This window comes from Canis aureus, chromosome 24 (genome assembly GCF_053574225.1).
Source record: "Canis aureus isolate CA01 chromosome 24, VMU_Caureus_v.1.0, whole genome shotgun sequence".
Lineage (NCBI taxonomy): Eukaryota > Metazoa > Chordata > Mammalia > Carnivora > Canidae > Canis > Canis aureus.
Window position 1 is genome coordinate 51725441 of NC_135634.1, and position 12224 is coordinate 51737664.

At 67.4% G+C, this 12224-nt stretch overlaps 1 protein-coding gene across 4 annotated transcripts; it reads left to right on the forward strand.

Annotated features, from left to right (window-relative positions):
• The first annotated feature begins 837 nt into the window (after positions 1-837).
• CAPN10 (calpain 10) lies at positions 838-11590 on the forward strand. 4 transcript variants are annotated; one of them, XM_077869509.1, is made up of 13 exons: positions 2364-2532; positions 3194-3325; positions 4580-4652; positions 4856-5273; positions 5368-5585; positions 7019-7160; positions 7795-7961; positions 8172-8452; positions 8895-9097; positions 9229-9484; positions 10608-10807; positions 10987-11032; positions 11229-11590. In XM_077869509.1, the coding sequence occupies exons 4-13, from the start codon at positions 5059-5061 to the stop codon at positions 11256-11258; spliced, it is 1758 nt and encodes a 585-aa protein (XP_077725635.1). In that variant the 5' UTR covers positions 2364-2532; positions 3194-3325; positions 4580-4652; positions 4856-5058; the 3' UTR covers positions 11259-11590. The 4 variants fall into 4 exon arrangements, with proteins under 4 accessions (XP_077725637.1, XP_077725634.1, XP_077725635.1 ...); XM_077869508.1 differs by lacking the exons at positions 2364-2532; positions 4856-5273 and adding an exon at positions 839-1048 and having other exon boundaries at positions 4456-4652; XM_077869511.1 differs by lacking the exons at positions 2364-2532; positions 4856-5273; positions 8172-8452 and adding an exon at positions 838-1048 and having other exon boundaries at positions 4456-4652; positions 7850-7961.
• Positions 11591-12224: the final 634 nt, after the last annotated feature.

Genomic DNA, 12224 nt, shown 5'->3' on the forward strand with positions numbered 1-12224 from the left:
GAGGGGGAGGGGTGTCCGTGCAGACAGACCACAGCGGCGGGGGCGTGGCTGCGGCGGGGGCGTGGCTGCGGCGGGGGCGTGGCTGCGGCGGGGGCGTGGCTGCGGCGGGGGCGTGGCTGCGGCGGGGGCGTGGCTGCGGCGGGGGCGTGGCTGCGGCGGGGCGTGGCTGCGGCGGGGGCGTGGCTGCGGCGGGGGCGGGGCGGACAGACACCCGGCCTCCGCTGGCCGCCGTCCGACCCCGGGAAGCAGGAAGCGGCGGCTCGGGCGGCCCCGGGAGCACGCAGGCAGGCGGCCAGAGCCGCGCCGTCGCCCCCGCAGCACGTCCAGCACGTCGCTGCCTGCCCCGCCGTCCGCCGCAGCCTCCCCCCTGCCCCGCGCAGGGTCCGGTGCGTCCGGTCTCCGCCGGCCTCGGGACAGCGTCCCCGGCCGCCCAGCCCTCGGCCCCGCCCGCCGCCGCCGCCGCCGCCGCCGCCGCCGCCGCCTCCCCGGCTCCTCCCCCGACAGGCTGCGCGGCCGCCGCGCGCCGGAAGCAGCGGCGCATTCTGGGAGGCGGCGCGGCATGCTGGGACCTGTAGTCCGCGCCCGGACCTCGGCCCAGGAGGCCTCTTCAGCCCCGGGAGCCCGCCAGTCCGGGCGGCCCGACGCCGGACTGGAGGACACGAGGACGCGAGTCCCGCCGGCCTGCGCGGGCTGAGCTGCGACCGCGGTCCCTTCCCGGACGCCGCCCGGGGACATTCTCGCGCAGCCGGGGCGACGGCGGCGCGGTCTCGCGAGAGCCGGGCTGGGGAGCCACGCCCCCCGGGAGCTCGCGTTTCCGCCGCTCTCGCGCGAGCGCGCCGCTGCGTCACGTGGCCCGGCGGTTACCGCGGCGACCGGGCGGGCGCGCTCCTCCCGGGGCCGCCCATGGGAGCCGGGGCGCGGGATGCGGGCGCCGGCCAGGGAGCTGTTCCGGGACGCCGACTTCCCCGCCTCGGACTCCTCGCTCTTGTCCAGCTTCTCCACGCCGCTGGCCCAGTTCCGCGAGGACATCACGTGGAGGCGGCCTCAGGTGGGGGGTCCCTGGGAGCCGCCCCGGGAGGGCCCGGCTGCCGCGGACCTGCGCCCGCGCTTTCACGCGTGAACGTGGGAGGCGGCGGCGCAGGGGTCCCCCGGCCCGGGGCGCGTGGGCGTCTCCGGAAGCGCGTTCTCCGCCGAGCAAGGCCCGCAGGGGCCGAGCCGGTGCAGCGGGCGTGGAACGTGCATTCGGGGCGCAGTGTGGGGCGGTCGGAGGGTTTAGCGGCGGAGGCGTGCGCGGGCCTGCGGCCACGGAGCTCGTCGTTCCTGCCGGCCGGGAGCGGGCTGACCCCGGCTGACCCCGGGGAAAGGCGCAGGCCCCGAGCCGCGGATGGGCTCCAGGAGCCGTTTGGAGCGGAGCTGACGAGCTTCAGTGGCCGGTTGCAAGCAGAGGGGATGATGCAAGGGTCAGGGACGGTTCCAGAGCTGAGCCTGCAAGAGCTGGGGGGACACTGGCGGGCGCTGGGGCGCTGGGGGTGGTCGTCTCGGGTTTGCTCTCACAGGTGCAGGCAGAGCTGCCAGCAGACAGGTGGGCAGGAGGGTCGGGCACTCGGGAAGCCCAGGGCTGGAGGCTCCATCTGGGCACCGGGACCGTAACGGGGCCTTGGGGCCTGGGCCCCGAGTATCCCGGGAGAACGTGGGTCTGGAGAAGAGACGGCCTGGAGGCAAGCCTTGAGGGGACCAGCGGGTTCAAGGGGGGCCCCGGCAGGTGGCGAGAAGCCGCAGGCAGGGGGGTGGAAGGACAGCCCGGGTCACGTGCAGCCATGGGAGCCAAGACGCGGCCTGTGGGGCGTGCACGGGCGCCCGCTGTTCTTTTTTTTTTTTTTTTTAACTTTTAATTTTTTTTTAATTGGAGTTCAATTTGGCAACATATAGCATAACACCCAGTGCTCATCCCGGCAAGTGCCCCCCTCAGTGCCCATCACCCAGGCACCCCCACCCCCCGCCCACCTCCCCGTCCACCACCCCTAGTTCGTTTCCCAGAGTTAGGAGTCTCTCCTGGTCTGTCTCCCTTTCTGATATTTCTCACTCATTTTCTCTCCTTTCCGCTTTATTCTTTTTCGCTATTATTTATATTCCCCAAATGAATGAGACCATATAATGTTTGTCCTTCTCCGATTGACTTACTTCACTCAGCATAATACCCTCCAGTTCCATCCACGTCGAAGCCAATGGTGGGTATTTGTCGTTTCTAATGGCTGAGGAATATTCCATTGTATACATAAACTACAGCTTCTCTATCCATTTATCTTTCGATGGACACCGAGGATCCTTCCACAGTTTGGCTATCGTGGCCATTGCTGCTAGAAACATCGGGGTGCAGGTGTCCCGGCGTTTCACTGCATCTGTATCTTTGGGGTAAATCCCCAACAGTGCAATTGCTGGGTCGTAGGGCAGGTCTATTTTTGACTCTTTGAGGAACCTCCACACAGTTTTCCAGAGTGGCTGCACCAGGACCCGCTGTTCTGATGCTGGCAGGTGACTGTGCTGAGTGAGCAGGAGGGAGGGAGGACAGAGGGAGGAAGGAAGGGCTGTTCTTTCAAGAAGTCTGTCAGCAAAGGGAGCCTCCAGAGGAAGTACTGCAGGGGATAGTCCCTTACAGAGCGCGGGGCTCTGGCTCTGTCTTCTGCTGATGCAATTCTCCCTGCAGGGGTGGGAGACAGAGGGGGTCGGGGAACCTCTGAAGGCAGGAGAGGGGGTCAGGTGGGGCCGCTTCTGAGCGAGCTTCCAGCAAGGTCCTTAGCAAGGTCCCTAGCTCCTGGGGTGTGGACCAGGCAGGGGCGGGGCATGGAAGTGAGCAGAAGAGGGAGAAAGGGGAAGGTACAAAGTACCCTGGGGGTGGGGGGAGTGAGCCGATCTCCAGCACTCCAGAGGACCCATCTGGGCTTTGGTGTTATGAATTTAAATCAAAACTGTTGTCTAGGGCCACGGCTAGCTCTTTCGAGAAAGGGGTGGTGGGATTCATCCAGAGCTGGGCTTTTGCCCCAGGAGGGCTGACATCGTGGCTGCCAGAGGCCAGCTGCTCCCCCTCCCCTCTCAGGCTACGTGGGCCACAAAGGCTCATCCCCAGTGCCTGTCACCTAGATCCTGTGTTCTTATTTTTAGACGGGATGTAACTGGGTGATGTGCTTTGTTTCAGGAGATTTGTGCCACGCCGCGGCTGTTTGCAGATAACCCGCAGGAGGGACAGGTGAAGCAAGGGCTGCTGGGAGACTGCTGGCTCCTGTGTGCCTGCGCCGCCCTGCAGAAGAGCCAGTACCTCCTGGACCAGGTATCTGGCGGGGCGGCCTTCCTGTCTGCACCACACAGGAAGGAAGCAAGAGGCAGGGCAGCTGCAGCTCCTGCTCTGTGGGTTGTGCTGCAGTTGCCCGGCGTGGCTGCTGGGAAGAGGGAGCTCTGCTCGGGGCCGCAGGGCCTCCGAGGTGCAGACACTGTCCGCGGGTCCCCAGGGCTCCAGTGCCCGTGCTTTCTGCTCTGCTCTGCCCTCCTGAGCCCTGGGTTCTGGTGCAGGTGGAGCATTTGGGAGGCAAAGAGGAGCACGCCAGCCTAGAGTAGGGCAGGGTTGGCTGAGGAGTCCAATGCCCCTGGGTTGGAGTAAGTTTCCTTAGCTAGTTGGTTTTTTTTTAAAGAGTTTTGAGTCTAAGTTGGCAAAAGGTGATTAAAACCGTGCTAGGTGCCAGGCAGCCAGCACAGGTATAAAGGCCTGCTCAGGCCGCTTCCCCAGGAGCAGTCACAACTTTGCATTTGGCTGCTACTTGGTAGACGAGGGCGGCAGCGTTGACAGCTACTCCCAAGTCCCCAGGCCCTGCTCAGCACCACAGTTGTTGGCCTTCGCTCTCACAGGCCTCGCTGGCCTTGCCCTTTGCTTACAAACGAGGGCCCTAAAGCCCTTGTTACCGTGGTCCTAGCTAGTCAGCTGCAGGGCCGGGACCAGATAGTCTGTCTGGGTGCAAAGCCAGCGCTGCTTGCTGTGGGGCCAGAACACCAGAGCCTGCAGTGACCGCCTGGGACCCAGGTGCTGGCGGAGTCCCCGAGGCACCGGCCTGCAGCTGGGGGGCGCTGTGACCGCCGCGTGTGGCCCGCCCCGTGGAGAACTGCCTATGGAAGTCACATTTGTTTCAGATTCGGGTCGAGACCTTATTGGGTCCGTAGGACATCATGGTTGGCTTTAAGCTTTTGGACACACTTGGCTCCCTCCCGTGGTCCCAACGTGTTGTATTGAAAAGTCTGTTTCCTGCGTGACAGTTGGGTTGCGCACAGACACTGACGTCCGGGTGTCCATCAGAGTAGGGCCCCCGGTGGAACAGCGGGTACCGCGCAGCGGCTCCGATGACGATGCTTGGGAAGCACCGCGTGCGTTGTCTCTCATGCCCTCCTTTTGCCTCTCCCTGTGCGTGGTAGGTCTTTCCTCCAGGACAGCCGAGCTGGTGTGACCAAACGTACCGCGGCTCCTTTACCTGTCGAGTTTGGCAATTTGGACGCTGGGTGGAGGTGACCATAGATGACCGTCTGCCTTGTCTTGCAGGGAGACTCTGCTTCTCCCGGTGCCAGAGAGAGGATGTGTTCTGGCTTCCCTTACTGGAGAAGGTCTACGCCAAGTACGCGTGCCGGAGGCTGGGGGGGGGCGGGGGCCTGGGGAGCACGTCTGCCATCTCCCTGGGCTGCGGCGCCCCCGTCCGTTCCAGGGACCTGGCAGCCAGGCCTGGGGTGGGGCTACCGGTCCCGAGGCAGGAAGTCTGAGACGTGGCCTGTGTTGCGTCTCCCCCCGCCCGCTCCCCCTTTCCCTGCCCTCGCTTCACAGCTGGGCGTGGAGCCGTCACCTCCAGAGAGAGGATGTGCATCGCTCACCACTGCAAACCGTGGGAGGAGCGAAGCCACGCGGGTCTCAGTGCTTGTTTATTGTCCTGCCTGAGACCGAGACCCTCAGCCTGGGTCTGAATCTCAACACTTCCCTCCTCGAGTGCATTGCGCAGCCTTCCCGAGGAGGCCGCACCGCACTCGCTGATGGCGGGGCTGCAGCGACGTTGGTGCGCCTCCGTCCACGGCCAGGGTGGAGAAGCGGGTGTTCACAGCCCGGCGCCCCACACCGCCTCGCGCTTGTGTCTGTGCTGGAGGCCGCAGGGCGTTGCTGGGCCGCTGGGCCATACGGCCTTTGAGGGTCAGGTGTTGTCCCTTCCTGGTGAGGACGAGGCAGGAGTAAAGAGCGACTCAAGTAGGGGGTGAGCTGATTTGGGGTGTTGCAGACGCAGGGCTGGAAGACAGGTGGCGCCGTGCCCCAGTGCCCGAGGCTCACTCCTGTGGTTGTCTTCCTAGGGTCTATGGGTCCTATGAGCACCTGTGGGCAGGGCAGGTGGCGGATGCCCTGGTGGACCTCACCGGTGGCCTGGCGGAAAGGTGGAACCTGAAGGACTTGGCGAGAACCAGTGGCCAACAGGCTGGGCCTGGCGGCTCGGAGCACAGGACTTGCCGGCAGCTGCTCAGCCTCAAGGACCGCTGCCTGATAAGCTGCTCGGTGCTCAGCCCCAGAGCAGGTAAGGCGGGGGCCGGGGCCACGGGCTTGTTCTCTGGGTCCCCCCATAGCCAGGGGGAAACAAGACGCTTGTCCTGCGCAGCTGGTGTCTGGCGTGCGACCTTCCCCTGCCACCCGTCCTCCTCCAGAGGGAGGCTCCCTCTTTCCCTTGACCTTTTGTCCTTTCTCCCCAACTCACCAGTAGGGTGAGGCCGAGCCTGTGCCACAGCAGCCGTCCCCACGGACTCTAGGAGACGGGGTGGCTGCACCTCTCCCCCACCTGTTATCTGCCGAAGTCAATGCTCAGGTTTTCAGTTCAGGGATGTTCATGCTCGTTGGAGTTTGTCGAAAGAAAAACGCCACACAAACAGCTGTTTTGACTTTCCGTGGACCTCTGGGTTTCCACGAACAGGTGCGCATGTCACCTCTTGCACGACGTGCCGCTTGGTCAGGTGCTCTGTACACCGTCGGCACCTGGTTCCTGGTGGAGCTGCCGTGTTTTCTTGCTCTTTCCCTTAACGTCCGACAGTTAAGGTCTTTTCGGTTCCTCACGTTACTGAACGTCTTGACGCGTAACAGCTCACATTTAGAATGACGTTCGTAACAGAGCTTAGGGCCCAAGAACACAGACACGGAGATAAACGGACACGTGTGCAGCTAAGGCTGTGCGGCTTGGGTCCACCACCCCGTTTGGGAGGCGAGGGCCGCCCGCAGAGGGCCGTGCTGACGTGCCGGACGCAGCATCGATGCTTCCCCTGAGGGTCAGCGTCCGTGGCCCCTGGGATGGGCAGGGCTGATTCTCAGCACCCCGGGCTTTGCAGACGCCCAGGCCAAGAGGAGGTTGCTGGCGCTCAGCTGGATCCCACTGAGGTGTCCCGGGGCGGGGGAGCCGGGCAGTCACCCAGGGTGGTGGCTACAGCGTCCCTCGGGTTCTTCTCCTTTCTAGACCGCACTCTCCCCCAGGTGGGGCCCCTCTGCTTCCGCATGGTTTGTCCCAGGGCCTGGGCAGGTGCAGTTGATTCTCCTCTGGGGCCTCCAGCCTTCCCTCCGGCCGGCCTCGCCAGGAGATGCTCTCGGTGGTCGCCAGCCCGTCACGGAGCTGCTGGCGACGCTGCTTGTAGCCGCATGTTTGAGAACTGGCCTGCACCGGGGCCCTGGCGCCTGGTCGGCCCACCGGCCGGCCTCTCACCACCCGGGCGAGGACCGAGGCCCTGACTGGGGAATGAGCTACCGGGCCTGTGGCAGCTGAGCCACGGTCCCAACCCAGGTCCCGTGCTGTGGCTCTGAGCTCACTTGAGCGCAGCTGTCGGGAGGAGGGCCCCAGGGGTCCGTCGGTACTGGGCGCCGGCATGGCCAAGCCGGGGGGCTAGTGCATCCCACGGGGCAGGAGACACAGCTGCGCGTGCGCTCGCTTCGGGGACCCTCCTGCCGACAAGCACGCTGTTCCTCACCCAGGGGCCAGGGAGCTGGGGGAGTTCCATGCCTTCGTGGTCTCGGATGTGCGGGAGCTGCCCGGGCGGGCCGGCCAGAGCATCCTGCTGCTGCGGATCCAGAACCCCTGGGGCCGGCGCTGCTGGCAGGGGCCCTGGAGAGAAGGGTGAGTGTGGGCGAGGCCCGGGGCTGTGCTGCTGGCGGGGAGGGGGGGAGGGGGGGTGTGGGGCCCGCGTGCAGCGGACTGTGTGCCTGGGCTGCAGCGCCCGCGGAGGTTTGCGGCTGGCAGGACAGCGCGTGGCTGGTCTCCGCAAGGCCCCCGGCACATGCTGGTGAGCCCCTGGGCCTGCGCTCGGCCCCAGGAGCCTGAGGAGGCTGCACTAGTGCTCGGGGCTGGGACCGAGGCAACCCCAGGCCCTGGGCTCCCGTCTGGAGGGCGCCACGGAATGGTGGCTCCCCGGTCAGCCTGCGAGTGACCAGCGGTGCCCAGGTTACGGTGCTCAGCTCTGCCTTCAGGTCTTCCTGACGCTGGGCACCAGGTTCGAAGGAGGGCACGGGGTCTGCGCCCCTTGGCTGACCGCAGCAGGTCCACATATCCGACTGTCACTCCTGAGCCGGGAGGCCGGTGGCAGCTCCGTCTGACACGATCGGGCACATCTGTTGGCCCGCTGACGGGCACAGCCTGGGCAGACCTGTCCACGGGCAGGAGCCTCGGGGAAGGAGGGGTGACCGCCCCGAGGAAGGGCCCCGCGGTCCGCGCTCAGGGACGAGGGCCGCCACTGACCCGAGCTGCCTTCCAGGGGCGAAGGCTGGAGCCGGGTGGACCCCACTGACGGGTCTGAGTTGCTGTCGCAGCTGCAGGAAGGAGAGTTCTGGGTGGAGGAGGAGGAGTTCCTCCGGGAGTTCGACGAGGTCACCGTTGGCTTCCCCATCACGGAGGCCGGCCACCTGCAGAGTCTCTACTCAGGTGAGGCCCCGCGCGGGCTGGGGCTCCCGGCACGACCCCCAGGCCCTGGGCTCCTTGGCTTCTGTGCACGTGCAGAGGTGGCTTCATGCACTCCGGTCCCAGGCAGCCGGAGGTGGCGGGAGACCGTGGCCCCCATAGGCTGCCGTGGCCGGTGGAGGTGAGCGTGGCGGGAAGGCCCTTTCCTGACGCTGATGCCCGCTGGTCCCCTAGACAAGGCGCTGTGCCACACTCAGGAGCTGCCCGGGGCCTGGGTCAGGGGGCAGTCGGCAGGAGGCTGTCGGAACAACAGCGGCTTTCCCAGCAACCCCAAATTCTGGCTGCGGGTGTCGGAACCCAGCGAGGTGTTTGCTGCTGTCCTGCAGAGGCCCCGGGTGCGCACAGCGGCCGGTGCAGGCCGGGCCCGGGCTCTGGCGGGGGACGAGCGTGCTGTGTGGAGCCCGGCCAGCCTCCTTGGCGAGGACTACCAGGCCGTGGGCCTGCATATCTGGAAGGTAACCCCTCCCCGGCTCCCGGCTCCCTGCTCAGGGTCTGGGTGCTGGGACACCAGCGACCCCCGGGAGCCTCGCGGGCCTCCCACCGGCCCATCTGGTGCTCTGGGGTCACAGACCCACTGCAGCTCCCACAGACCCAGCTCCGCCTGGCCCAGCCGGGTCTGTCGGGCAGAGGGAGACGGGACAAAGGCAGCCGTTGGCCGACTGGCCGGAGGCACAGGACACGGCCCCATCTAGGGGGTCTCGTCTCTCCCAAAGCAGAAGGATTTGCGGGCGCACATGTGGGACGGCCGCTGCCTCCAGGGTGGTGGGAGAGCCCTGGGCTGGTGGCCACTTGGAGCCGGAGCCGGCCCCTGCCCCTGCCGCACGGGGGCCCCAGGTCTGGGTGCTTGCCTCTGTTAACTCGTCGGAGAGGCCCGGCACACGGTGCTGCTCTGTGCAGGTGGAGAAGCGGCGGGTCAGCCTGCCCCGGGTCCTGTCCACGCCCCCCGTGGCCGGCACCGTGTGCCACGCCTACGACCGGGAGGTGCACGTCCGCTGCGAACTCGGTCCCGGCTACTACCTGGCCGTGCCCAGCACCTTCCTGAAGGACGTGCCGGGGCAGTTTCTGCTGCGGGTCTTCTCCAGTGGGAGAGTCTCCCTCAGGTGAGGGGCAGGGCCGGGCTCCAGGCCGAGCGAAGGGGCACGCGGCCCGGGCGGCTTCCTGGAGGGCGGGGTGTGTCCATGGCCGGTGCAGGGAGCGCGCTGCCAGCGCCCCTGCTGTGTCCTTCCCGCAGCGCCATCAAGCCGGCGGCCAAGAGCCCGGGCCCTGGGGAGGCCCTGCCCGCGGGCGAGTGGGAGACTGTGCAGCTGCGCGGCTCCTGGAGGATCGGCCGGACAGCAGGGGGCAGCAGGAACTTCGCCTCCTACCCCACCAACCCCTGCTTCCCCCTCGCCGTCCCTGACGGCGCAGGCCCCCGCTGCGTCCGGATCACCCTGCGCCAGCACTGCCAGGACAGCCAGTGCCGCCCCATCGGCTTCCACGTCTTCCAGGCAAGCTCCTCCCGCTCCCGGTGGGGGTGCGTCCACACGGGCGCCCGGGCTCCCCAGAGAGGCGCGGACTCGGTCGTGGGGCCCAGCCGGGCTGGCCGGTCGCCTGCAGGATCCGGTTCTTGGTCTCACGAAGTCTGTGACTCGCTGGGGTCCTAGGTCAGCGACGTCCCCCGCCTACCCCCCCCCCCCGGCCCACAAGTGTCACGAGGTCAGTTCTGCCCCCAGAAGGTGCCCCCTGCGTGCCCCGTGCCCCCCACCCCTGGGCTGCTCCTCCGGGCAGCGGGCACCAGCGGGGGCACCAGGCTGCGGCGGCACCAGCTCCCCCGGAAGAGCAGGAAGGGGGAGGGGCCCAGCCGCCAACACAGCGGCGAGCAGCTGCCCCGAGGATCCTCAGACCGAAAGTTGTCGTGGGTGGAGAGGAGGTGCGTCCCTGCTGACGTGCGGCCAGTACGTCACACGGGCGCCCCAGGCCTTCCTCTGCCTCGGCTGCTCTCCCGGCGGTGATGCAGGACGCACATAGCCGGGGCAGGGCGGGGGCCGGGCACGGTGCCGGGGGCAGAGGTCAGGCGCTCAGATTGCACGCACGGAAGTGGCTCCAGCCCCGCTGTGCTCCTCCTCGGGGCCCCTGGGCAATGAGCTCCGTGACCTGGTGGGCGCCTGAGGAGGGCTGGGGTGCAGATGACAGAGGGAAGGGTAGGAACGTCCCCGAGAAGCTTCTGAACCCGCGGGGGACCCGCTGTGCTCTGCGAGCGGAGGGCTCATCGTGCGTCTGGGGGGCGTCTGGGAGCTTTGATAAACCTGCCCGGAGCCAGTCAGGACTCCTGGAAGGAGCCCCGGGCAGTGGTGATTCTGGGGCCTCCTGCGCCCTTGACAGGAGTCGGAGGCCGTGTGAGCCTGGCTTGGCAGGGTGGCAGGTGTCCCCCTGGGGAGGTCAGGGTCAGGTGTGTGACGAGGGCGGCCCAGGCATGGAGCCCTGGGAGATCTGGGCCGACGGCCGCGGCTCCTCCCGACCCCAACATCCCAGCCTCAGGAGGGGAGTGAAGCCCCCGACCGAGGAGGAGAGCGGTCCGGGTGGTCACAGCAGCCCCGCACAGGCCTCCCCGTCAGCCCGTGTGTCCCCCAGGTTCCGGTGGACGGGGGTGGCCCGGGCGCGCCCTGCCTGCTGCTCCAGGAGCCTCTGCTGAGCTGCGTGCCGCACTGCTACGCCCAGGAAGTGAGCCGGCTGTGCCACCTGTCGGCGGGGACCTACAGGATTGTGCCCTCCACCTACCTGCCAGACACAGAGGGGGCCTTCACCGTGACCATCGCCACCAGGATAGACAGGTGGGGCCCGGGCCGGGGGCGCCCACAGGGTCTTGGTGTCCCCCTCCCCGTCCCCCTGCCCGGGCGGGGCAGCAGCGGGAGAGGAGCACCCGGGAGAGCCGCCTCCTGGCCCCCGCTGCCCCCCCGGGAGCCCCCGCTACCGTGTCCTACCGTGTCCTCCCGTGTCCTCTGTCCTGCAGGCGCTCCATCCACAGCCGGGAGAGGCTGGGACAGCTGCTGCAGGAGGTGAGTGCGGGATTGGGTCGGGGAGGGCCCAGTGCTCCCCCGGGGCTGCCTCCCCCGCTCCTCCCAGGGCCACGGCTGCCGCGGGCAAGGCCGTGCCCGGGGACACAGGCACCCTGAAGGCCGGGGGGGGCTGGCGGGCCCGGCATTGCCACCCCAGGACGGCCGCTGCCCAGCCTCGCCCTCCTTCCTCCTGCAGTCTTCCTTCCTGGCAGTTATGAAAACCTAACTGGATGAGCCTCTGCATCAGCCCTGGCGACTTGGGGTTCCAGGGGCACCCTTGCGAGGTGCCACCCGCCCCAGCGTGGCGACAGCTGCACGTGTTCACGAGTCCAGGCCAAGAGCCCCGTCCTGCCAGGAGGTGGCCGTGGGGAGCAGGTGCCGCGGGAGGGTGTGTTCTCCGCGGCTGGGACCCTCCGGGGCGCCTGCCCCACCACCCCCTGCTCCGAGAGCGATCTGCGGCAGACGAGCGTGTAGCAGGACAAACCTCGTTTAGATATTTATGTGCAACGTTTTTAGGAAGTAACTTTATAAATAAACTTGAATACTGAGAGGTTTACAGATGAGTGTCGTCTCAGGAAGCTGGTGGCCGAGTCCACTCGCGGGGAGCCGCAGGGGAAGGCCCGGGCCTGCCTCTCCCGGGGGCCGCCTGGCTGCTTGGGCACAGAGGGTGACCGTGGCCTCTGGGATGGGCCCACCAGGCCTGCAAGGTAGGTGGACCCGTGTGGGGAGGAGGCAGCGGGGCCGAGAGGTTTGGGGTGGCGCGTGCCCCGGTGCAGGAGCAGGAGGAAGGGCCCAGGCGGGCCAGCTGGCGCGGGTCATGACCCTCCCTGGCCACGCTGGCGCCCCGCCCCCCTGGGTGCCCGGGAGACCCCTGGAGGTCCAGGTGCAGTCCTTTGCTCCTAACGTGGGAGGACGCATCCCTGCAGGCCTCTGGGCCCCCAACCAGCTGGATGCACGCACTAGGCGCTCATCTCCGCCACCTCCGCATCTCGGGGTCACCAGGCCACTGCCCTGATTGCTCGCTCACTGGCTCGCTGCCCCACCCCCTTCCCCTGGAACTCCAGAAGCCAGGGTGGCCTCCGGGGCAAAGGGCGGGGACAAGCTGGAGCTGCTGCAGGAGTGGCCTGGCTGTGACTGCTCTGGGGTGGAGTAGAGGATGGGGGAGGGCCTCGGGGACGGGGAGGCAGCCGGC

Bases quoted from the DNA above. Each gene is read 5' to 3' on its own strand.
- CAPN10 (XM_077869508.1), top strand. From the start codon at position 923: ATGCGGGCGCCGGCCAGGGAGCTGTTCCGGGACGCCGACTTCCCCGCC. The intron at 1,049-3,193 runs GTGGGGGGTCCC...GCTTTGTTTCAG, and splicing joins TCACGTGGAGGCGGCCTCAG to GAGATTTGTGCCACGCCGCG. The intron at 3,326-4,455 runs GTATCTGGCGGG...TGTGCGTGGTAG, and splicing joins GCCAGTACCTCCTGGACCAG to GTCTTTCCTCCAGGACAGCC.